This window comes from Dermacentor andersoni, chromosome 1 (genome assembly GCF_023375885.2).
Source record: "Dermacentor andersoni chromosome 1, qqDerAnde1_hic_scaffold, whole genome shotgun sequence".
NCBI classification, from domain to species: domain Eukaryota; kingdom Metazoa; phylum Arthropoda; class Arachnida; order Ixodida; family Ixodidae; genus Dermacentor; species Dermacentor andersoni.
This window is the reverse complement of record NC_092814.1, coordinates 277,832,603-277,859,367: the sequence shown is the minus strand read 5'-3', so window position 1 is coordinate 277,859,367 and position 26,765 is coordinate 277,832,603. Positions and strand designations below refer to the sequence as shown.

Below are 26,765 nucleotides of genomic sequence, written 5' to 3'. Positions count from 1 at the left end.
TCCCGCCCGATGGTCGTCCCTTACTCGGCCGCTGGAGCCCCTGTCGTCAACCCGTGGCGTACATCTGACAACCGGCCAATATGCTATTTCTGCCATTTTCCGGGCCACGTAGCACGATTCTGCCGCCGTCGCAGCCCCCGTTTACCTGCCAGTGGGGGCGCCTCAAGCTACAGGCCTGCTCGACTTCCGCGTCAGGACCCATCTAGCCTTCCTCCGGACTCATCTTACAGTCGCCTCCCTTTCGATGCACGCCGGTCACCTTCCCCACGTCGCCGATCCATTTCCCCGATGGTTCGCCGACCCAGCCCAGCCCGTGAGGAAAACTAACAGTCGCAGTTCCAGAGGCAAGAACTGCGTTTACGTCGAACATTTCAAGGCCTCATTCTAACCCGGTGAACGAAATTGAACTGTCCGTAGACGGCGTCACCGTACACGCACTTATCGACACCGGAGCCGCCGTTTCTATTATTAGTGAGAAGCTTTGCCGCAATTTGAACAAAGTGACCATTCCCCTTACCTCTCTTTCTCTGCGTACGGCAACCTCGCATCGCATTCAGCCTTCAGCGTCGTGCACGGCCCGGGTTGTCATTCAAAGCGTTATGTATGTTATAGAATTTGTCGTCCTACCTCGTTCCTCACACGACGTTATTCTTGGATGGAATTTCTTATCTGTCAATCAAGCTCTTATCGACTGCGCTCGTGCCGAACTTACGTTATCCGTGCCGCGCTGCGACCATGACAACCATTCTTCTCCTAAAGTTGTTGCCGCCTCTGACATCGATATCGCACCTTTCTCCGCCGCTCTGGTTCCTGTGTCATGTAACTCTGCTGCGAACTCATCTGTTCTGTTTACACCGTCGGCCACTTGTGCGCGCCGCCGGAACTTTCTACTTCCGTTTGCTGTCGTCACTTTTTGCGACGGTTCTGCTGCCCTTTACGTGTGCAATCCGTCCGCCTGCCCATCATCCCTACTCCGCGGCGAGTGCCTGGGTACCGCTGAAGCTTTCGATAGCGTTCTCCCGGCCACCATGTTTGGCGACACGGCATCACTTCCGATTTGTTCCGTCACTAATCCTGCCGCGACTGATGCCCCTGTAGACGTCTTCGCTCGCGCCGTCGACGCAGAACTCACACCTGCGCAGCAAACAGAAACCATCAAACTCCTCCAACGTTTTCGTTCCTCATTTGACATTGACCAACCATCCTTGGGTAGAGCGTCCGCAGTCGTTCACCGTATCGACACCGGTCAGCAAACACCATTGCGCCAGCGTCCCTATCGTGTGTCGGCTGCTGAACGCCGTATCATCGACCAGCACGTTGACGACATGCTGGAGCGTGGCATCATCCAGCCCTCTAACAGTCCCTGGGCATCTCCGGTTGTCCTCGTTAAAAAAAAAAGATGGCTCCATTCGGTTCTGCGTCGACTATCGCCGCCTTAACCGAATAACGCGCAAAGATGTCTATCCTCTGCCGCGCATCGACGATGCCTTGGACTGTCTGCAGGGAGCGGAATTCTTTTCGTCGCTCGATTTGCGCTCCGGGTACTGGCAAGTGCCAATGGCAGAGGCCGATCGTCAAAAGACAGCTTTCGTAACGCCTGATGGGCTATATGAATTCACTGTCATGCCGTTCGGCCTCTGCAACGCGCCTGCCACTTTCGAGCGAATGATGGACACCATTCTTCGAGGGCTGAAGTGGAAAACGTGCCTCTGTTATTTAGATGATATTGTGGTTTTTTCCACCGACTTTGCGTCGCACCTCAACCGCCTCGAGCAGGTACTTGCGTGCCTCTCCACTGCAGGACTGCAACTAAATTTGAAGAAATGCCACTTCGGCGCTCGTACACTTACTATTCTCGGCCATGTAGTTTCAAAAGACGGTATCCTTCCGGACCCCACAAAACTTAGCGCCGTATCCGAGTTCCCTAAACCAACCACCATGAAAGAGCTTCGCAGCTTCATCGGCCTGTGCTCCTATTTCCGACGCTTTGTCCGTAACTTTGCCTCTGTCATTGCCCCCTTGACGCAGCTTCTCACCGGCCGTTCTGACCTATCAGCCTGGTCCTCGGCGTGCGACGACGCATTCCAAGAACTACGACGCGTTCTCACCTCGCCTCCAGTACTGCGACACTTCGATCCCTCTGCTCCAACTGAGATCCATACGGACGCTAGTGGTGTCGGGCTCGGCGCTGTTCTTGCACAACGCAAGGATGGCTTCGAAGAGTACGTCGTCGCATACGCCAGCCGCACCCTTACCAAAGCCGAGGCGAACTACTCAGTTACTGAGAAGGAATGTCTGGCCATCATTTGGGCTATCGGCAAATTTCGTCCTTATGTGTACGGGCGTCCATTTGACATCGTGACCGACCATCATGCCCTATGCTGGTTATCTTCACTAAAAGATCCAACTGGTCGGCTTGCCCGTTGGGCATTGCGCCTACAAGAGTACGACATCCGCGTTGTTTATCGCTCAGGCCGAAAGCATTCAGACGCAGACGCTCTATCCCGGTCACCCCTGCCCTCTGGCCCTGTCCACTCGTCTATTTCTACCTGCGGTGCCTTCGCCCTCAACATTTCCGACATGCCATCAGAGCAGCGCAAAGACCCATGGATCTCTTCGCTTATTGACTTCCTGTCCAGCCAGTCGCCAGCACCGATCTCTCGGACGCTTCGTCGCCAAGCCACGCACTTCATCATTCGGGATAACCTGCTGTACCGCCGCAACTACAATTCCAGCGGCCGTAAGTGGTTGCTTGTTATACCCCGACACCTCCGCTCCGACATCTGCGCCACGTTCCACGACGACCCACAATGCGGCCACGCTGGTGTATTAAAGACATACTCTCGCCTGCAGCTTCGGTACTACTGGCGCGGTATGTACCGTTTCGTTCGCCAGTATGTCCGGTCATGCCACATATGCCAACGACGCAAGACGCCACCTCAACATGCCGCCGGCCCCTTGCAACCTTTACCATGCCCCGCGCGCGCGTTCGACCGCGTCGGCATTGACCTATACGGTCCGCTTCCCAACACTCCAAGCGGCAACCGCTTGGTTATTGTTGCTATCGACCACCTCACGCGGTACGCTGAAACTTCAGCCCTAGCATCTGCCACAGCAAAAGACGTCGCCAGTTTTATCCTTCAAAATCTGATTTTACGCCATGGAGCACCTCGAGAATTACTGAGCGACCGCGGTCGCGTTTTCCTCTCTGACGTCCTTTCAGCATTGCTAAAGGAGTGTCGCATCATTCACCGCACTACCACAGCATATCATCCTCAAACTAATGGGATGACCGAACGTTTCAACCGCACCCTTGGTGACATGATGGCCATGTATGCTTCATCTGACCACTCGAATTGGGATCGCATTCTACCTTTCGTCACCTACGCTTACAATACCGCCACGCAAAGCACCACTGGGTTCTCCCCTTTCTTTCTCCTTTACGGACACGAACCTTCATGCACTATGGACACGATTCTACCTTACCGGCCAGATGCTTCGGAGTGTACGACTGTTTCTAGAGCGGCTGCTTACGCCGAAGAATGTCGCCAGCTCGCTCGTTCGTTCACATCCCAGGGCCAGTGGCGCCAAAAGCTTCGCCACTATATTTATTTTACTTTTTGTGTTAGTTATTTATTAACCAAATTCTTTTATTCATTCAATCATATTACCACCCGATTCATGGCCTATCCCCCATATTGGGTTTGTGCCATTTATTGAGGATTCATCATCATCATCATCATCATCATCATCATCATCATCATCATCATCATCATCATAATCATCATCATCATCTCGCCCATCTCTGTGCTTTCCTGGACTTCTCACTGCACCTGTGGGGTCTACCGCCCCCTCCATCGCGGTGATGGATATACAACACCCCGAGGACCCTCCCGGTTCCCGTTCACCCGCGGACATCGGTTCGAGGAAGCGAGGAAATACGTCGAGTGGTAGCGAGGACACAGAGCTGTACTGCGCATCAGGTGACGAGTCCTCGGAAGACAGCTTTCGACTTGTCCAGTACCGCAAGGCCAAACGAAGAATTCTCAACTCATCTTCGGCGTCGAGCTCGAACACCGTGAAAACAGCGCCTCAACGATGGCCTCACTCCATCCTGTTTGTGCCACAGAACGCTACGGACAACCTGCGCGTCCTCAACAGGCAAGCAGTCTCCGTGTATCTAGAAAACACCGTGCCGAACGAGATCAAGGATGTCAGGATAAACACTGGGCGAAACATCCTGGCAATCGATGTGATGAACCCGAGTGCACTGACCATACTACAACATGTAACGCAGCTGGGAAACACCAAGGTCCGCTCCATCGTGCCATCGAATGGTGCCACAATAACAGGAGTCATCTATGACATTGACAATGAAATACCTAATGCAGACCTCCCAGTTCTCATAAAACCAGCAAGTGAACACAACGTCATTGTGCATGTTGGTCGCCTCGGCAACACACGTTGTGTGAGGATAACGTTCAAAGGCGACTGCCTTCCATCCTACGTGAAGGTCGGCCACTTTCGCCACCAGGTTCGACCATTTATTCCAAGACCAATGCAATGCTTCAATTGTCAGAAGATTGGCCATGGGAAGGGTGTTTGCAGAAATTCGGCCGTGTGCCCTGGATGCGCCGAACCCCACTCAGAAGACAACTGCAACGCAACCACGTTGAAGTGTTCTAACTGTCAGGGTGATCACTGCGCCTCTTTCAAAAACTGTCCCCAGATCAACAAAGAGATCACCATTCTTAAACAAATGGTGAGAGACAACTCTACCCACAAAGAGGCCGCTGTTAAAGTGCGGTGAAGACGACGTCACCGTCGAAGGTCTTCACGACGGAAAACATCACATTTTCAGGAAAAGTCAACTCGTCAAGCAGCGCCATCAGCGGAAGTTTCCAGCACTCCAAACACCGATGTTAGAAGAGAGAAAACTGCCAGAGCTCTCTCCACAAAAGAATGGCCGCCACTTCCGCGTACACGACTGCCAGAAGAGCCGCAGAAGAAGCCGCCCCCGTACAGCAAGGTGCGGTATCCGAGGGGTCGCGGAAAAGAGATGAGTAAGTGATAGCTCTTATTAGGCCTTTAATGAATGCCATTCGCGTGTTGCTAAGCAACGTGCACACACCGTCTACCAGAAGTGCGCTTCAAGTACTGGACGCTTTGAGTCCGGTGCTGGCAACCCTTGAGTAGATCATGGCTCCACAGCCACTGTCTTTTAGGGATGAGGTCCGACAAGCAGCTATTTTTCAGTGGAATGCCCGCGGATTCAGAGCGCACCTTTCGAATTTCCGTCGCTTCGTGTATGCCAATATGTTTCCCATTATCATCATTTGCGAGCCGAACTTATCGAACACGATCAGGCTTTCTGGATATGAATCGTTTATGTCGTCAACTGTTGGTGAAAACACTAAGGTTTTGGTGTTTATTCGCCATGACCTCACCTACATTCATCAGCCTGTACCACCTAATGACGACAATCAATATATATGCCTAAACGTAAGGAAAAAGAATTTGGCCTTTACTTTTGTGGGCGCCTACTTATCTCCGTCAAGTCGATTTGATCACAAAATGCTACGAGACATCCTTTCCTCAAGCCCCAATCCCTGGGTCATTATTGGAGATTTCAACGCCCATCATACACTCTGGGGAAGTCCGAAGATCAACGCAAGAGGCAGAGCTCTGGTATCTTTCGCCTCCAGTAATGAACTTTTCCTGCTGAATGATGGAAGTCCTACGTCCTTACGCGGTTCCACATACAGCAGCTGTCTTGACTTGGCTTTCGTCTCACGAAGCCTTGTCAGACGTGCAGGGTGGTTTGCGGACATAGAGACGCATGGAAGCGACCACACCCCAGCGTACATCAAGATCAGAGGATTGTCCCCTTCCAAAATACGGGATACGATCCAAAGAGTGGACTGGTCTAAATTTCAGTCTATCATGGAAGAACACTGCGATGGCAATCCATCTTTCTACTTGGAAGAGGCAATCAAGAGTGCGGTGCAAGACACTGTGCGTACTCTCACATCACATCACATCAAACTGACGGAATTTGATGTGGAAATAGAACGACTTCGAGCAATCCGACGACGTGCTGAACGAAGATACCGACGTACGAAGACAATAGACGATTCACGGACCGCCAGACGCACGCAAAAGAAGATCCAGCGCTGGTTAGACAAGCTCGAATCGCAACGTTGGACTGCCTTCTGTAAGTCGCTAGATCCACGCAAGCCTTTATCGCAACTATGGAGAAGGGTGCGCGGTCTCCGGACATTGTCCGTTCAGCGATTCCCATTCAAGGCTCTTGCCCTCTCTCAAAAGAGATCGGAGATTGACGTGGCAGAGGATTTCTGCGCCAGATTATCCGGCCAACTCCCAGCTACCAACATTCCATCACCTTCGAGTAGTTGTCCGCCACCACGTGATCACCGCATGGATCTGCCATTCTCAATCCCCGAACTTAAGGCAGCATTAGCTTTGTGTAGCCGCACATCAGCGCCAGGACCTGACGGAATTTCCTACCGAGCTCTGTGCCACCTGGGGGAGCGAGCGAGAGGTGTTCTCCTTGAGTTGTACAATGAATCTTGGAGAGATGGCACGCTACCAACAACCTGGAAGACAAGTCGCCTTGTTTCACTGCTGAAGCCTGGCAAGTCGCCGCTGGAACTCTCGTCATATCGTCCGATCGCTTTGGCGAGCTGTGTTGGCAAAGTAATGGAGGGGATAGTCCTAGGACGCCTGGAGTGGTACTTAGAGTACCACAGCACCTACCCAGATGCCATGGCGGGCTTTCGACGTGGTCGATCATCGATCGATAACGTCGTCGACCTGGTCACCTACATTCAGCATGAGAAATGCCGTAAGGGTCTCTGCGCTTCTTTATTCCTCGATGTTGAAGGGGCGTATGACAACGTTACGCATGAAGCCATCCTTTCTGCTCTCGCAGAGGTAGGAGTGGGCGGTCGGATGTTCCAATGGATACGGAGCTATCTCTCCATGCGATCCTTTTTGTAAGCACCGAGGAAGGCCATACTTGCATACATTATAGCTACCGCGGCGTCCCCCAGGGTGGTGTACTTAGCCCTGTGTTATTTAATCTAACACTAATTGCTCTCCTTGAGCATGTGCCAACCACAGTCAGGCTATCAATGTACGCGGATGACATCTGCATATGGACGTCTGCTGTAACACGCCTACAGTTGCGAGCGAGAATTCAGAGAGCCGCCACACAAACTGTTATCTACCTCCGTAATCGAGGCCTGGAAATTTCCTCGAAGAAATGCGCACTAGTGCCATTTAAGCGCAAACCCATGGCAAACTACAACGTAATGATAAATGGCCAAATAATACTACGGGTCCAATCGTACAAGTTTATAAGTGTCATAATCGACAGGGACTTGTCATGACCCCTCACCTATCATACGTGAAAAAACGGTTGACAGGCATCTGACACCTGTTCAAGTTTTTCGCTGGCAAGACATGGGGAATGTCGACAAGTGCCATGTTGCAACTGTACAGGGTGCTTTCTTTAGTATTTCTGCGCTACAGCTTGCCAGCAATAACAAACACAGGTAAAACGAATATATGCACAATACAAAGTCTTCAGGGTCAAGTGCTCCGGATCTGTCTAGGCCTGCCTCAGAGTGCTTCAACAGTGGCTACGATAGCTATCGCTAGAGACCACCTTGTCAAGACCCACATTGCAATTGAAGTGCTCAGGACCCATATAAGGCATCTAGCAAGGACTCCTCGTCACCACGTAGCCTCTCTACCAGCGGACAGACAATACACATCTTTCAGCCAAACGATAACCGCATATGACGAATCATTGCCAGCTTGTTTCTCTCCGGCTGCGAGACCTTCGATTCCTCCATGGTGCCTCGCTCAGCCAAAAATCAACTTCACCATAGCTGGCATCTCGAAAAAAGCTGATCTATCACCACCAGCCCTTAAACCGCTCACGCTACTATATTTGTTCGAGAACTACCGTGACACAACGCATATTTACATTGATGGATCTGTCCTTCCAAACAGCTCCGCGGCGGCAATCGTCGTACCAGCGTAAGCTACAACAATCAAATTTAAGACAACCGAAGAGACAACATCGATGGCAGCAGAGCTCGCAGCACTGTTTACTGCCCTTCATTACATTGGTAATGAACAGCCACACAAGTGGACGGTATTCTGCGATTCGAAGGCGGCACTACAGTCTCTACTGTCACCTTTGCGACGCGGACCGCACGAACAACTAATATTTCCTATTACGGAGACGTTACACCGTATAAGTGATGCAGGCCATGAAATAACCTTCCAGTGGCTTCCTAGTCACTGTGGGATTATCGGCAATGAACGGGCGGATCAAGCTGCCCGCTCAGCCCATACTGAGGAGCACCACGTCCCAATTCCACTCTCTAGAACTGACGCAGCGTGGAAGCTACGCCTACTTGCTCGGCAGTACACCGCGTTGCAATGTAATGAGCCACATTTAAGAAATACGCGACTGTACTCACTTGATCCAACATTAAGTCTTCGAGCGCCATCACAGCTTCGCCGTGGAGACGCCACGCTTTTATATCGACTGTGGTTGGGCTCTGCCTTCACCAAAGCCTATGCATTCCGCATAGGGATGACCGACACCGCAACCTGGGACCACTGCGGCCATGAAGAATTGATTGAACATATTTTGTGCACCTGCCCACAGTACAGTCCACAGAGGGAATGCCTTCGCCACGAACTTGACCAGCTGGACGACCAACCGCTATCGGAAAAAAGAATTTTACACTACCGAAAGGACCTACCGTCACAGAAGAAGGCCGTGCAAGCACTATTGCGCTTTTTGCGATCTACCGGCCTTCGTAAACGTCTTTAACTGGAACGGTTCTTGTTTTTGCGTGCCTCCGTGTGCGTGTGTTTATTGAACGTTTTCTTCTCTGTCCTCTTTCTAACCCCTATCTCCCATCCCCAGTGTAGGGTAGCAAACCGGATACTGATATCTGGTTAACCTCCCTACCTTTCCTCTTTATCGCTCTCTCTCTATAACAGAACATGCTGACTATAGTTTCTGCGCTATTTCCGGACGCTACAGACGAGTAGTCGTCATGGGCAATTTTTCTCCTAAAGCACCGCGTTCAGAGAATCATATACTCTCGTGTGAGTTCGAACAGCAGTGCTGCAGCGCTTTGAAGCAACATAAAGCTCATCTCTTTTGATTTTTCTTTTTTTTGGCGTTCGATATAGTTTCATGGCTAGCTTCCTCTCCATCACCTGAATATCCACTGTGCTGTTTCCCGGACTCGGATTTTCTGCATGCCGCTCTCGAAGCGTCCGTTTGCGTAATATTTGCTGGTTAGTTGGGTGGCACATTTGCACGTTTCATACACCGTGAGTGAATCTTTTTCAGAAGACGCGAACGTTTTTCCACATTTTTTCAATGCACTTTAATGAGAAAGAGGAAGATGAATCTGTTGCCAAATGCGGGTGCACGGTTGCCGAGATCTGCCGCACCCGTTTACGAGAATATTTTCTGGAAGCTTCTTCTGAAACGCTGAGCGCTGCTAATGATAGCCTGCATGATATTTGTGTATTTGTGATATTTGTGATATAAGTGTATGTCCGCTGGTTTGTGCACTTTTTTCACAATTAGTGACTGCGTCCATTCCAAATGACTGGAAGATAGCTGAAGTTATCCCGATATTTAAGTCGGGTGATCGGTGTTCTCCTGCCAACTATCGTCCCATTTCTCTAACCAGTACTGTCTGTAAACTTCTAGAACACATTATACATTGTCAGGTCATTAACTACCTCAAAGAACATACCATTATATCCAAATGCCAGCACGGTTTTCGAAGAGGATATTCTTGTGACACGCAACTTGCCGGCTTCATCAATGATATTCATTCTTCCATAGACGCGGGTTTGCAAGTAGGTGAAATTCTTCTAGACTACTCAAAGGCTTTTGACCGCGTCCCACACCACCGGCTATTGACCAAATTGGAAAAGCTTAATATTCACCCTAACGTTCTAGCATGAATAAAAGATTTCTTATAAGCTCGCGTGTAATTCACCTCTCTTAATGACACGTACTACCTCATCTTTCGCACATGTCACTTCTGGGGTTCCCCAGGGAAGTGCGATTGGACCATTACTATTTTTAATCTATAATAATGATCTTCCATCTTCGCTGTCATCCAGAATTAGACTCTTTGCCGATGGCTGCGTTATCTATCGTAATGCATCCTGCATCACCGAATAGCTGATAATACGATCCGACCTTAACACGATAAGTTCATGGTGCTCATCCTGACTAATGCAACTTAACCACAGTAAAACAAAGGCTATGCCATTTACTAACCGGGTTTGACGTGTACCTTCATCCTGCAAATTAAACGATAGCTCTGTTGAACTGACATCAACGTACAAGTACCTTGGCCTTCATTTACAATCTGACTTACCATGGGACAACCCTTGCTTCCTCTAATCGTTCTCTCGGATGTCTTAAACGTAACATTAGACAAGCGCCTATTCACCTTCGTAAACTTGCTTACACCACAGACGAAGACGAAGTGTCTGCCAGCCAGGACGCCATTTCTCTAGCTCAACTGTTTTCTCCTTATTTCTGCGTACATCTTTCGAGAGCCGGCATGGTTCGCGGCGCGAATGCTTTGTTGACGTCCCCGTGCCTCTGACGGGAATGGCGACTTCAGCGGCGGCTGCGTCTAGGAAGCGGACCGGCCTCAGGAGCGACACCGACGGTGATGACACCAGCGTCTACTCTCTCAGCAGTGATGACTTCTCCGATGACACCTTCAAGCTTGTCCGGAGCCGCAAGGCGAAACGAAGACACACCACCAGGGCATCCATGTCTTCGAGCACGCCAACGGTAGGACCAACTCAGAATACCGCAGTCGGTGCGATTCTATTTGTACCAGAACTCGCTACCGACAACCTGAGGTGACAACAGACAGTCTGTATCCGTGCAACTTGAAGCGGTGGCGCCGAATCAGATAACAGACGTTAGAGTCAACGCACGACAGAATGTGTTGGCTATCGACGTTACACATGAGACTGCGCTGAGAAATTTGACTAAAGTTACAGAACTAGGTGGCGTTAAGCTCCGCTCGTACATCCCTCAGAACAGTGGTTCAACTACTGGTGTCATCTATGACGTGGACGTCTCCATCTCCAGCGCCGACTTGCCTATTCTAGTGAAGCCTGCCGTTGATGGCGTCGCCATAATCCATGTCTCGCCTCGGCACATCCCGCTGTGTTAAAATAATTTTCAAGGGCGAATCTCTCCCTTCGCACGTCAAGGTGGGCCACTTTAGGCACCCTGTGCGACCATTCATCCCAAGGCCACTCAAATGCCGCAATTGTATGAGACTGGGACACGTGAGCGCCGTGTGCGAGAACACGAGCGTTTGCTCGCGCTGCAGCGAGTCCCACACTGCAGACTCCTGTGCAGCCACGGTTCTCAAATGCACCAATTGCCTTGGGTCCCATGATGCTTCCTCGAAGGACTCGCCCAAAATGAAGAAGGAAAAGGCGATATTGAAGCAGATAGCGAGAGACCATTCGTCTCGTCGGGAAGCTGTTGCGGCCGTTAGAAAGCGACGCTCCCGACCCCGTCGGACTTCAAAGAACGCTGATGCCTCTGTGAAGAGTACGCCCCTTCCGACAACACCTCCTCTTCTGCAGAATGACGGTAGCAGAATGACGGCAGCCTAACGTATCGGCAGAGCACTTGCTTGGACTTGACTGATTTCTAGGCGCTTTCCTGCGTGCACACAGTGTTCCCTCTATCCCGTCTTCCTCTTTCTGTTCCCCCTTTCCCTTCCCTCAGTGTAGGGTAGCAAATCGGACGCTCGTCTGGTTGACCTCCCTGCCTTTCCTCTCTTTGCTATCTCTATCTCTCTCTGTTACACCACGTTAATCCGACCTAAAATTGAATATGCATCTGCCATCTGGGATCCTTATAAACACTGCATTATTAATGACATCGAAGCCCTTCAAAACCGTGCTGTTCGCTTCACCTTCTTGGAATATTCACCTTTCGCTAGTGTCACTACTTTAAAAAATTGCGCTTAATTGCATGAGCTTTCGCATCGCCGTAAACTTGCTCGCTCATCCCTTTTCTATAAACTTCATCATTACACATTCCTCCATGACGACTTTTTCCTGCAAGTAACAGCCATCTTTCCTCGCGGGGCCATCCTACCAAAGCAAAACAGGCATTATACCGCTGAAAACATTACGCTAAATCTTTCTCACCGCGCACATCAAAGGATTCGAACCTGTTGTTATTACACATCGCTACATAAACTAACATTATCAAATTTCAACACCTCATTCATGATAACGTACATTCAACCATCCCTTATTAATATACCATTGGTTTGTTTTTCTCACAGTGTGTTTATTAATTCACAAATATTTCCCTAGATGTTTAATTGTATGTTGCGCTTCTATTCAGTTTACTTTGTACTTTTGCTCTGTACTTTAACCAGTACAGAACTTTGCACCTTTCTTTGAGTGTGTTCTTTATTCCCTGTCCTTTAACAACCAATAACTCGAGTTAAGGGACAAGAAAAGAGCAGATTGGGTGAGGGAACAAACGCGGGTAAATGACATCTTAGTTGAAATCAAGAAAAAGAAATGGGCATGGGCCGGACATGTAATGAGGAGGGAAGATAACCGATGGTCATTAAGGGTTACGGACTGGATTCCAAGAGAAGGGAAGCGTAGCAGGGGGCGGCAGAAAGTTAGGTGGGCGGATGACATTAAGACGTTTGCAGGGACAACATGGCCACAATTAGTACATGACCGAGGTAGTTGGAGAAGTATGGGAGAGGCCTTTGCCCTGCAGTGGGCGTAACTAGGCGGATGATGATGATGATGAACTCGAGTTATTACGCTTGTGTGTAGTTCATGTAACGGGTATATATACATATATATATATATATATATATATATATATATATATATATATATATATATATATATATATGCCATAGAGAAAGTCTTTTGTACTAATTATGCTGAATTACGTCTTTTTATGAATTTTATATAGTCCTCACTTTTTTGTACCAGAACACCCTATGTAACCTCCTCAACCAGAGGACATTTAGGGTTAGCTTGAATAAATAAATAAATACTGAACATTATCGGCTGCTACATGATCTACTGTTTCTTCGTCTGGCTGGTACAAAGCCAAATTAAGATGCACATTTTGCAAGGCCATCATAAGCGGCGTGTACTGCTCCATCTTCAGCTTCAGCCTTCACTTAAAGTTATGCGCACTTTGAACGTTGCTAAAAACCCATTATGCAGTTGTTATGACAAGGATCATAATGATGTGATCATCCACTTTGAAACTGGGTGGTGACAAATCTCAATTTTTTTCTTTTAACTTTCTATTGAGTCAATGTTTTTAAATACCTCCATACCCTAAGTAATATTTACTGCCGTTTACTGCCGCCTAGAAACAAGATCTATTGAACGCGTTGTATTGTTTATAAACACTGAGATCGCGGGATCGAATCCCGGCCTCGGCGGCCGCATTTCGGTGGAGGCGAAATGCGAAAACACCCGTGTACTTAGATTTAGGTGCACGTTAAAGAACCCCAGGTGGTTGAAATTTCCGGAGTCCTCCACTACGGCGTGCCTCATAATCAGAAAGTGGTTTTGGTAGGTAAAACCCCATAATTTTTTTTATAAACACTGTTATCTCTATTTAACACGTGTAACCTATTCATGGTGTAATATGCAGATTACGCACCGAAGCATGATGTGGCTAAATTATAAAAATTTACAAACAAGCACGTTCCAATATAAGACACTGACCCGCTTTACGAATAGGCCGCAAAGCAGTGCATTGTACCGATGATAAAGGCCACATGAAAAAATTCCTGATTGGGCACACAGTATCTGCGCTAACTGCTGCACATCCGACCGGCTCTGTAGACTGTTGCGGAATTAAATGCGATATAGAGGGTGTCCCAACTATCATGCAGCAAGAAATAAAAATATGCAAATACCACATTGCTGGACTGAACCAAGGTAACGTTGTTTGCCGTCGCTTGGAGATCCTCAGATTATTCTTGATTTCCACCTAATTGCATAATCAGTCTCAATTAATTAATTAATAATCGACTTCTCGAACGTTATAAATAGATTAAAAGTGTTCATGACAAAATTGTAGAGCAACATCAAAAAACTCGCGATACAGCTTTCTGTACAGTCTCACCAGAACAGGAATTCGCCTCCCTGGTGCAGTATTCGGCCACTCCTTCCCTAGTGATTCCTACAATTAACCCATGGCCCTCAGTCCCCAGCAGCTGCGGAGCAGCTGACCAAGGTGGCGGTCAGACCTGTAACGCAGCACAGGGTGCTAAGAATCTCTGGACCCGGACAGGCCGCCAATGGAAACTGACCCTCGCAACGTTAAACAGCCGAACTCTGTCGAGTGAGGCTAGCATAGAAGGACTCTTTGAAGAATTATCAGGTATTGTTTGGGATATCATTGGCCTTAGCGAAGTCAGAAGAACTGGTGATGGGTATACAGTGCTAACTAACGGCCATGTCCTCTACTATAGAGGTCTCCCTGATAAGAACCAACACGGAATAGGATTCCTAAACCATAAGGACATAGAGGGCAACATTGACGAGTTCTACAGAATTAATGAGAGGGTAGCAGTAGTCGTAATCAAACTTAATAAGAGGTATAGATTAAAGGCCGTACAAGCCTACGCTCCAACATCCATTCACGATGATGATGAAGTAGGTCAGTTTTATGAAGATGGTGAATTAGCGATGAGAAAATTGCAAATTCAATATATTGTAATGATGGGTGACTTCAATGCAAAAGTTGGGGGAAATCAGGATGGCGAACAAGCAATTGACAACTACGGCGTCGATTCTAGGAACGCTAGAGGAAAGATGCTGGCAGAATTCGTAGAAAGGAATAAGCTGCGAATAATGAACACCTTTTTCAGGAAGCGTAGCAACAGAAAGTGGACCTGGAAAAGCCCTAATAGTGAAACAAGAAACAATATTGGTTTCATACTTTCTGCCGATCGCAGCATAGTGCAGGATGTTAGAAGTGATAGGTAGGGTAAAGTGCAGTGATCATAGGTTAGTGGGGGCTAGGATTCACCTCAATTTGAAGAGAGAAAGAGCAAAATGGTCAAGAAGAAACAGGTCAAGCTATAGACAGTAAGGGTAAAAGCAGACAAATTCAGGCTGGTACTTGCAAACAAGTATGCAACCTTAGAACAGAGAGATGAAGATGACACAGAGGTAATGAATGAAACCGTTACTAGGCTGGCTTCAGAGGCAGCAATTGAAGTGGGAGGCACCAGGCAACCAGTAGGCAAGCTCTCTGAAGTAACAAAGGACCTAATAAAGAAACGACAAAGAATGAAAGTGTCCAGCTCAAGAGATAAGATAGAATTCGCGGAACTGTCAAAACTGATCAACAAGGTGAAAATAAATGATATTCGAAATTATAACGTGAGAAAGACTGAAGAAGCCGTAAAAACTGGACGCAGCCTGAAATCAGTGAGAAGGAAACTTGGCATAGGACAGACCAAGATATATGCACTGGAATATAAGTAGGGTAATATCATCAGCAATCTGGAAGGTATAGTAAAAGCAGCGGAAGAATTCTATACTGACCTGTACGGTACCCAGAGGAGCCACGATACCTCCATTCGAAGCATTAATTAACAGGTTGCAGAGACTCCTCCTATATATAGCGACGAGGTCAGAAGGGCCTAGGGAGACATGAAACGTGGAAAAGTGGCGGGAGAAGATGGAATAACAGTCGATTTGATCAAAGATGGAAGAGACATAATGCTTGGAAAACTGGCGGCTCTCTATACGAAGTGTCTATCGACAGCAAGGGTCCTAGAAAACTGGAAGAATGCAGACATTATACTAATTCACAAAAAGGGAGACGTTAAATAATTGAAAAAATTATAGGCCTATTAGCTTGCTCCAAGTGTTATTTAAAATATTCACCAAGACAATCTCCAATGGAATAAGGGCAACATTGGACTTTAGTTAACCAAGGGAACAGGCAGGTTTCAGGAAGGGAAACTCTGCAATGGATCACATCCATGCCATCAATCAGGTGATCGAGAAATCCGCAGAGCACAATCAACCTCTATATATGGCTTTCATAGATTACGAAAAGGCATTCGATTCAGTAGAGATACCAGCAGTCATAGAGGCATTACGTAATCAACGAGTGCAGGCCGCTTACGTAAATGCCTTGAAAAATATCTACACAGATGCCACAGCTACCTTAATTCTCCACAAGAAAAGTAAGAAGTTATCTATAAAGCAAGGGGTCAGACAAGGAGACACAATCTCTCCAATGCTATTCACTGCGTGCTTGGAAAAAGTATTGACGCTATTAAACTGGGAAGGCTTAGGAGTAAGAATCGAAGGCGAATACCTCAGCAACCTTCTGTTTGCCGATGACATTGTTCTATTCAGCAACACTGCAGACGAGTTACGACAAATGATTGAGGACCTTAACAGAGAGAGTGTAAGAATTGGGTTGAAGATTAAGATGCAGAAGACAAAGATAATTATGAATAACTGGGCAAGGGAACAAGAGTTCAGGATCGCCAGTCAGCCTCTAGAGTCTGCCAAGGAGTACGTTTACCTAGGTCAATTAATCACAGGAGACCCTGATCATGAGAAGGAAATTTATAGAAGAATAAAAATAGGTTGGATCGCATACGGCAGACATTGGCAGCTCCTGAATGGAAGCTTATCATTATCATTGAAGAGGAAGGTGTAAAATCAGTGGGTTTCACTGGTGTTGACATATGGGGCAGAGACTTGGAGACTGACAAATTAGCTTGAGAACAATTTAAGGACTGCCCAAAGAGCGATGGAACGAATAATGCAAGGCATAAAGTTAAGAGACCGAAATAGAGCGGTTTGGATCAGAGAGAAAACGGCTATAGCCGATATTCTAATTGACATTAAAAGAAAAATGATGGTGCTAGGTAGGTCATGTAATGCGCAGGTTAAATAACCGTTTGACCATTAAGGTTACAGAATGGGTACCATGAGAATAGAAGCGCAGTAGAGGATGGCAGATGACATGGTGGGGCGATTAAATTAGGAAATTCGCGGGTAGTAGTTAGAATCGGTTGGCGCAGGACAGAGGTAATTGGAGATTGCAGGGAGAGGCCTTCGTCCTGCAGTGGACATAAGATAGGCTGATGATGATGATGACAGCTTTCTGTTGCTCAATACGTGCTACATAAGAGTGCTTTTTCCGAGCGTGAAAAAAGCCCGCGAATACATGCAAAATTGCCGGGCGACTGGCCGCTCGAGGCGCTTTGCGTGTATTCGGGGGCATCTTTCAAGCTAGGAAAAACACTTTCATGTAACACGTATTGAGCAACAGAAAGCTATATCGGGAATTTTTCATGTTGATTTACAACTTTCTCATTGACACTTTTTATCTAATTATAACGTTTGTGAACTTGGTCAATTAATTATGACTAATTATGTAATTAGGCGGAATGCAAAAAAAAATTATCTTGAGTATCTCCAAGCGACGGAAAACAACATTACCTTGGTTCTGTCTAGCTATGTGGCATTTGCATATTTGTAATTTTTGGCGCATGATAGTTCAGGCACCCTGTAGATCGTTGTTTGAACTTCGAAAAATGTTGGGATATTCGTGTCAGTAGAGAAAATTTGAAAAGAAGGATGTCTGGCTGGCGGGAGATAAGAAATTCGCCAGTAAACACCTGATAACTTGCAGCGGCCTCTGCAGTGCAGCTATAACGAGGAATTAATTAATGTATCGAAGCACCTTAAGATACTTATGACAAGTATCGTAGCGGATACCATTATCCCGCTTGTAGCTTATATCTGTATCTCGAATACTTATCGTCTCAGTATGCTGTATCTGTATCGTGACACATTTGCAAAATATCTTTGCCCAGCCCTGGTGCGGTGTTCCATAAGAATCGTACCAACAGATTCATATTATCGTAAATGTATAATTTTTGGCTCGAGCGAGTGGTGTGTTCTTTCCTCTCACAGGTAGAACGTAAAAAATAAAATATGTATGGCGTCGCTGTCATTTTCTTTTTTCTTTCCCTATTTTTTTTTTGCTCTTAGCGGTTTTTTTTTTGGTTTTTTTACCGCTGGGCTGCATATTTTTTGCTATGCTTGCCAACATAGGGAATGAATGAAAAGCTGAATGATGTACAATAAACTCACCATCAAATTAAACTTCTAAGGAGGATCTCAGCGCGAACAAACGCGTAGGACAAACAACCTTATTCCACTCGTGGTATTCTCGCGCCACGCGATAATGTTTTACACTGAGACTCATTGTCATACGTGTGTGTTTATCATATAGATACGCGTAATATATCCTATGCAAAATGTCAGTTATATGCAAGGAGTCAATTATGACTACCCATCCTTTAGGTTTATGCTATATGGCGTCTTTTGTTCGCTGCAGAAAACCCTTTATATTTCTTCTTTTCCGGCAGATCGTATTGTACTTTTCGTTGTTTACTCTCTAGAAGTGATTTTGGAGTTTCAAAAGTGGCTCTGAGAGCGCGCGAGTCGCATCTCAAGCGTCGTCGTGGCGCAAATGCATGCTGCAGAAGGCAAAACGCGGCTGAAGTTCTTTTTTTTTTTCTTTACTTCTTTTTTTTTGCAGAACGCTGACCCAAGTCAGCACGTGCACGTCGCTTTGTGCATGAAACACATCTCTCGCAGCGGGGGGTAACAAAAGAGCGCTCGAAACGTGTCCGCGTTAAGCGTGCGGACGAATGCACTTAAGCTTATCGGTGCCCTGCGCTGGCTTTTACACCAAACACGGTGCCGCGCCCGTCGCTATAAACAGCTACAAACAAAACGACCGAGTGAGAATAAACGAAAAACGAGACGGCGCGGGGTGCGAGTGCTTTCTTTTTTTAGGCCACCGTGCTCTCACAGAGGCTAAGACAAAGCGAAAGAGCTCAAAACGACCGTTACCCGACACCGAGCGCATTCTGAATCGGCTTTTCCCGGGAAATACCGTGCCGAGGCGCTTGAGAAATGAAATGTCAGAGTTGCTTCGCCTCCCTCCCTTCTCGCCCTTCCGCTGCGCTCGCGAAAACGTAAGCGCGCTCGCCGCGAGACTGCACTGTTGTCGCCGATGTTCCGCCATGCATGACGGCGTTCGCTCTCCTTGCGCTCGCCTCGCAACCCCTTCCTCTCCTGCACATCTCTCTTCTTCCTCCGTTGATGCGCTTCGTGCTCCCGAAAAAGAAAGAAGAAGTGTCCAAAACCGCCACATAGCAAACGCCTCAGAGCGTGTTGTTCGCTCGCGAGCCTCTCGTCCACAGCCCGCGCTGCCGAGAAAAGTGCCCAGGTTATGAAACGGCTTGAGCCGCGCCCGCGCTTTCACTCGCGAGCCGCGGGTCAGCCAGCTGCTGCACGGTTCCTTCGGCCGTCTCGGCAGTAGAAACCGTGAAGGCAATACGATATAGCCACTGCGACTTGAGGTAAAGCGCGTTCACCCCGCAGAATGAAGAGCAGGCATTTTGTTCTATATGCGCGACGAGGAGGCTGGAAGGAAATGACGGCGGTGAGTGTCGCTTCTGATGGAGGTGGTGGGTAAAATAGGCTACGCGAAGGGTTGCGTGCACCGCGGTGCTCTGACTTTCCACCCGGGAAGAACTGCGCCTTATACGCTCGCACGACGTGCACTGCCTGAGTATGCGCCGTGAAACTGTCTACAGCTGTCGTTTGCAGTCGGTGCAACGTTTTATTTCGGTATTATCAGCCTCTAGCGGCATCGATCGGTATTGGTTCAATGTTAGTCTCAGCACTGCACGGTTTCTTGGCTCCTCTGAGGAGAGGCCGTCAATGTGTACGGCGGGGCGATGTTCCCCGAGAAAGATTATTAATTGCGTATGATCACATACGCTTACGGCCTAAAAACGGTGACGCAGGCATAAGTATATGCTATAAGAAGTCATAATTATCTGTCCCGTAAAGGCTGCAGTAACTCAAACCAAAAAGAGCAAGTCCCATAGAATTGTGGAACTGGGCCGCTATAACGTAAATATATTCCAAACTGTTTCTATTTCATCTCTGCAATCAGCTCTCCACGATTAGTGAACAATATTTTGGGCTACCACCACGTCGCGTGTCTGTCACGCGACGTCGAGAAAACGAAAAAAAAAAAAAAAATCCCCATCTGACATGTGAGTACAGACTGATCATGCATGATTAGACCGAACAAAAGAAAAAGTATGATTTCCGATTCCAGGCCTTCTTTCGCCATCATCCCACTGCTTCATTAACACTTCTTTCTGGACGAGTTGGTGCATACTTGATTTGAAAATTGTTACAGCGCTAACACATGCATCCACAAAGTAACAAGGACGAGACAAAGGTGCCGACTGTCAACTGAATTTTATTAAGGGAAGGCGGATACCTTATATAAGGGGAAAGGCAGAAAAGAAGTGGAAGGGAGCGATACAATCGGGAAAAAATTACATTGCGCATCGATGTACGTACGTGCCAATAATCAACGGAAACAGACACAGAAAAAACAAAAAAAAAAGACTAGAAAAGAAGCCAAGGGGTACTAACAGATAATAAAATCAGTAAGCGGTCGCTTCCGAAAATTGAAGCTCTGCAGCAAAAAGCGATACAGAGCGTACGCACTTGCTGCCATATTTCTTTATGTAGAACGCTTCCAAACTGACCCGCGCCGTCGTGTCGACACTCTTCCCGAGAATCTTTGTCTCTCCCAGTCAAGCCTAGCAACCTGTACATTTAATTACGTGCGCGACCAAATGTACGTGCTGCTCCTTTAAATTTCGGGCATGTTCCCCCAAGCGTTCAATAATGCAGCGGCCGGTTTGGCCGACATAAACCTTTCCACACTTCAAGGGAATGGCGTAGACCACTCCTGTGGAACACTTGGTGAACGGCTTGTCATGTTTTAGCTGACAACCTCCTTTTTTAGAGTTGCAGATGCGTAGGCAGAGCTGTGCTAGATTGTTGGGTGCCGAAAAAACAACAGACACCCCATGCCTGTTGGCGACCTTCTTGAGACTGGGCGAAGTCTTGTGCAGGTACTGCACAACCAAAGGCTTGTCGGTCTTCCGACGGTCATCTTTTCTTCGTGTTCCTAATTTTAGCTTTTGAAGGAGGGTCTCAGACACAGAAATCAAGACCGAGTAGGGGAACCCCGCCGCCAAAAGTCGGCTGGCCTGATTCTCGAAACTTTTCTGCATTAGGCGCGGGCACGATTTTTGAAGAGACGATTCCAAACAGTGCGACGCTATAGCTCATTTGACAGTTTTGGAATGCGCTGAATTTCCCACGCGTTAATAAAGCATGCGACCATGAACCTTGGAAGATCGGGCTTGCTGGGCGTTGCTCACGAAATATAGCAAAAGCATGCACGGCATAAGTATTGCCAGCTTTACAAAGAGGCGTTGTTGCTAGAACCTGCGGCCCCTGATATGCACGCATCCTCAACAGGCGCCATGGCCGTATTTACGAGCACGGCGAGAAACGTTGACCAGTCACTGCCGTGCTCGGACTGCGAGTTCGTGTTCAAGAGGCTGTGAACGGCACATAAAATAGGCCGCTGGAATCGGATACTGTGACGTTCCTAAATGACTGCTCTCCGCTGATTTTCATATCAAGCGCAAAATTCCATATCTAATTTAATTGGCGATGCCTTTATTAAGCAGATTTAGTTGTCTCAAGTGCTTTAAAGCAGATAGGCATGTGCGAAGACCCCTTACGCAGGCCTTGCATTTTGGTGTCGTCTTCAACGTGGCGGGCTAGTCCGTCTTCGTCATAGACAAGTTCTTCAAGTTTGCCGATGAAAACAAGGTGCCAAGTTTTCTGTTTGCCGTACGAAATCCAACGTTGCACTGGTGTCGATTTATAATTTTCTGGTATTTAAATTACGGGATTTAACGTCCAGAAGCAACGGGACAAGCTGTATGAGGGTCGCAGTATATAGTGAAGGGCTCCAGAATAATTTGGACCATCTGGGGTTCCTTAGCGCGCAAAATTTTTTCGTGAAATGCGTGGGCGTGTACTTCGCGTCCAGCAACTATCGCGTGTTGTGTCGCCGCGACCCGGATCGTCGCCTGCGCGCTGTATAGAGCCGCAACCGTGCTCACAGAACGCACCTTTACCGCGCTATTGGCAACGCGTCAGCGCGCGTCTGTTTGGCGCTGTGTGGTTTCATGTGCTTGCTGCCCCATCCCGTGCAGTGGTGGGCACGCCAGCGACGGAGGCCACCACCACGAGCGGGCCGCCATCGTCGCCAGCACCCGTGGCGTCGCGTACAAGCTGCCCTCCGCCAGAGATCGTGCTCAACGGTTCGCTGTTCCAGACCGACAGCACAGCAGCGCAGCAGTTCGGCAATGTGTACGAAGTGCGCTTCATGGGCCTCTTCGGGGGCGCTGCCAAAAAGCGCGCCTGCAAGATCAAGTGCGTCAACGGCGTCTGGCTCGGACCTTTGTGCGCCGTCGAGAGCGAGGCTGGAGGTAGGTGGTCGGATTAAAACGACACCAAAAGAAAAATATATCGAGGCGAGCTAGTCTGGCAACCCTGCATACTACTAGAATACCAAATAGGGGACCGGGAGCGGAGGTTGACTGTGGCCCGAAAGAACACGTAAAAACTGTAAATGGTTAGCATAACAATAATAAAAGATGGGATCTGGTGACACGTGGTAATTACCCCACTAGCTCCCGATGACGTCATGAATTGTAGCAACGTCTGGTCACTGCTAGTTAATGGCTTTTTCCCCCCGCCATAAAAGCAAAAAAAAAAAAAAAAAAAAGATATGGCATTCCATTTTATAATAGGCGAATACCCGACCCGACAACTGTGGGCTCATCCAATACATGAAGGACCCACGGATAGAAGATAAAACGGAGAAATTGGTGACCTTACAAACGGTGCCATCGGTGTAGCGACTTGCTTACAATATTGAAGAGTGGAAGTTCTCATTTTCTTCCCAAATTTCTTCGCCGAACAAATGCACAATAAATTCAGAAAATGTTAATTTCAATGTAGTCTTATTTAAAGGTTGCCGTTCTGTAAGAATTTTTTTTGCCCGTGGTTTCCTAGGCATACGTTGTGGCACAAAATCCATTTCTTGAAAAGGGACAGAAGGAAGGAAGACAGTGAAGCGCCAAACTACCAACTGTTTAATGACAGCCTGAACAAACGTATAGAAGAAAAGACAACTTCCGCTCATGCGCAGGGAGCCAAGGTGTGACAATACAACATGGTCATGATAACATACTTTGGATAAAGCACATTTCTGTGGAATATAATACGATAGATGTATCGCTGACACAATCAGAACCTTTCTTTTTAATATAAGAACGCCTCCAACAACTCCCTTGCAGTTTGGTCCCCACTTTTGCCAAGAATCAATACTTGTTCAAGGCATGGCGTACAACGACAGGCTTTACAGTGCGCAGGGAGATGCGCCTTGTCACACTTACCGATACTATTAGCGTGCTCCCTCAGTCTGTCATTAATACAACGCCCCGTTTGTTCGACGTATGACTTGCCGCAATCTAGGGGTATCTCGTAGACCACCCCTTAACACAGTCCCTGAATAGTTTGGCGTGCTGCTTCTGGCAGCCCCGCGGCCCCTCGTGTGTGATCCGGGGGCACAATTGAGCTAACTTGGGAGCCGAAAAGACAACCGGAATGCCATATCTGGTAGCTACCTTCTTGAGGTTATGGCTCACACGGTGCACATAAGGTACTACTTCTGGTTTTACTCGCTCCCTTTCCTTCGAGTGCGTTTTCCCACTCGCAGCGCTAGTTTATAGCTTCTGTAGGAGGGACTCGACCACGGCATTTAAGACAGACTGAGGGTAGCCTGCTTTTAGAAGTCTCTCAAGTTGATGGCAAAAACTCGCCTGCATCACATGCACACATGACTTGCGCAGAGCCGATTCCAGGCAAAGTAGGGCGATTCCACGCTTCACAGTCTTAGAGTGCGCTGAGTCATATTGTAGCAATTCTTTTTTACCTCGAGAGAGGTACGCACAGCAAACGTGATCACTCTTAAGTGTTAGGTTAAGGTCTAAAAACTGCAACGACCTGTGATTCGGAGGCTCGTTAGTAAAAGTAAGTCCTTTTGCGTTTGCTCTAAAAACATCTGAAAACTGCTCAACCATATCATGGCATGGCAAGGGGCATCTATTGTCAATAACAACTAAAGAATCATCAACGTATCTAAAAACTTTAAGAACATTAAGATGAGATGAAGTAAAAACACATTGTAGTGCGTGGTCAAAGGTGGATAAAACGATGTCACATAAAATGGGTGCTACACTTGACCCAATGCAGATGCCCTCTTTCTGCAAAAATATGGCGTGTTTAAAAGTTACAAAGGGGCGGTTGAGATAAGCTTCCAAGAGGGAAACAAAATTCGAAGCCGACATCTCCATTTTAGACACAAAATTAGCTTTGCCACTTTCATCAATGCACTGTTTAACGGCTTTTAGAAGCTCAGGATGCGGAACCAAGTAAAAAAGGTCATTTACATCAATGGAGAACACATAGCCTATTTCTTGGCTGCCACGGAAATATTCAAAAACTTCCTCTGAGTTTCTAGTCAAGAAAGGGTCATTGAGTTGAAGAAGCTGCAGGGATTTTAGCACAAAACTACTGACTTAATATTGCCACGTGTCCCGTTCACTAATAATCGTTCGAAACGGGACATCAACCTTATGGGTCTTGGCACTGAAGAAAGCTGTAAGAGAATCTTTTTTACTCTTTCTGATCTGCTTAGCTAATCTTTCACAGCCAATTTCTTCACAGAAGGAAGTCATGGTTTTCTTAATTTTTGATAAGCTGACTTTTACACGCTTAAAATTCTTTTTGATTGCCTCTAATGCTTTTTCGTTAAAGGCTTGCCGAGGAAGAGCTACAAAAGCACCTTCCTTATCGGACTGCATTCGACAGAGTTCATTGTCTTTGAAAATTGTTTTGAACATGGCGTATTTTTGCAGAAAGAGGGCATCTGCATTGGGTCAAGTGTAGCACCCATTTTATGTGACATATTTTTATCCTACTTTGACCACGCACTACAATGTGTTTTTACTTCATCTCATCCTAATGTTCTTAAAGTTTTTAGATACGTTGATGATTCTTTAGTTGTTATTGACAATAGATGCCCCTTGCCATGCCATGATATGGTTGAGCAGTTTTCAGATGTTTTTAGAGCAAACGCAAAAGGACTTACTTTTACTAACGAGCCTCCGAATCACAGGTCGTTGCAGTTTTTAGACCTTAACCTAACACTTAAGAGTGATCACGTTTGCTGTGCGTACCTCTCTCGAGGTAAAAAAGAATTGCTACAATATGACTCAGCGCACTCTAAGACTGTGAAGCGTGGAATCGCCCTACTTTGCCTGGAATCGGCTCTGCGCAAGTCATGTGTGCATGTGATGCAGGCGAGTTTTTGCCATCAACTTGAGAGACTTCTAAAAGCAGGCTACCCTCAGTCTGTCTTAAATGCCGTGGTCGAGTCCCTCCTACAGAAGCTATAAACTAGCGCTGCGAGTGGGAAAACGCACTCGAAGGAAAGGGAGCGAGTAAAACCAGAAGTAGTACCTTATGTGCACCGTGTGAGCCATAACCTCAAGAACGTAGCTACCAGATATGGCATTCCGGTAGTCTTTTCGGCTCCCAACAAGTTAGCTCAATTGTGCCCCCGGATCACACGCGAGGGACCGCGGGGCTGCCAGAAGCAGCACGCCAAACAATTCAGGGACTGCGTTAAAGGGGTGGTCTACGAGATACCCCTACATTGCGGCAAGTCATACGTCGGACAAACGGGACGTTGTATTAATGACAGACTGAGGGAGCACGCTAATAGTATCGGTAAGTGTGACAAGGCGCATCTTCCTGCGCACTGTAAAGCCTGTCGTCGTACGCCATGCTTTGAACAAGTATTGATTCTTGGCAAAAGTAGGGACTAAACTGCAAGGGAGTTGGAAGCGTTTTTATATTAAAAAGAAAGGGTCTGACTGTGTCAGCGATACATCTATCGTATTATATTCCACAGAAATGTGCTTTATCCAAAGTATGTTATCATGACCATGTTGTATTGTCACACCTTGGCTCCCTGCGCATGAGCGGAAGTTGTCTTTTCTTCTATACGTTTGTTCAGGCTGTCATTAAACAGTTGGTAGTTTGGCTCTTCACTGTCTTCCTTCCTTCTGTCCCTTTTCAAGAAATGTATTTTGCGCCACAATGTATACCTAGGAAATCTAAGCACCAACTTGCCCAAGAAGTCATTTTGGAATATCTTTTTGCCCGTGGGTTCGGAGCGAAAAGAAAAAAAAATCAAACTAGCGATGTTGTGTGTCATACGCTTGTTTAAATCCTCCGCCATCTTTCGTTGCTTCTTCTGTTACGACGCTCTCGGTTTCGTCACTGAGGTGAAGTCCACAATTTACCTGTTTTCTTGTTTTCTTGAACGATGGCATCAAAGCGCGCATTTGGTTAAAAAATTACGCAGACACAACGCACATTTGGAATCTATATAAACTAAAGCTTTCGTGAAGCGGTTAATCAAGCGCTTGAAATCTGCCGATTTCATTTTTGAGTCTTTAGTGACGATGATGACGATTAATTGGCATCGCCTTTGAAACGGGGTGGTGATAAACAGTCACCTATAGCCTGCTTTAGTTAATCAGGTATGCTATACATGCTTT

The 26,765-nt window shown here is 47.2% G+C and overlaps 1 protein-coding gene across 2 annotated transcripts in view; it reads left to right on the top strand.

Moving 5' to 3' along the window:
- Positions 1-26,765, top strand: part of LOC126548316 (locomotion-related protein Hikaru genki-like) — a 103,502-nt gene that overhangs the window by 10,661 nt on the left and 66,076 nt on the right. Inside the window, exon 2 of one of the 2 annotated variants that reach the window (XM_050196462.3) lies at positions 22,284-22,559. In XM_050196462.3, coding sequence (XP_050052419.2) covers positions 22,284-22,559 — 276 coding nt within the window. Of the gene's footprint in view, positions 1-22,019; positions 22,560-26,765 lie in introns of those variants that run through there. The other variant, XM_072284827.1, reaches the window with a different exon arrangement.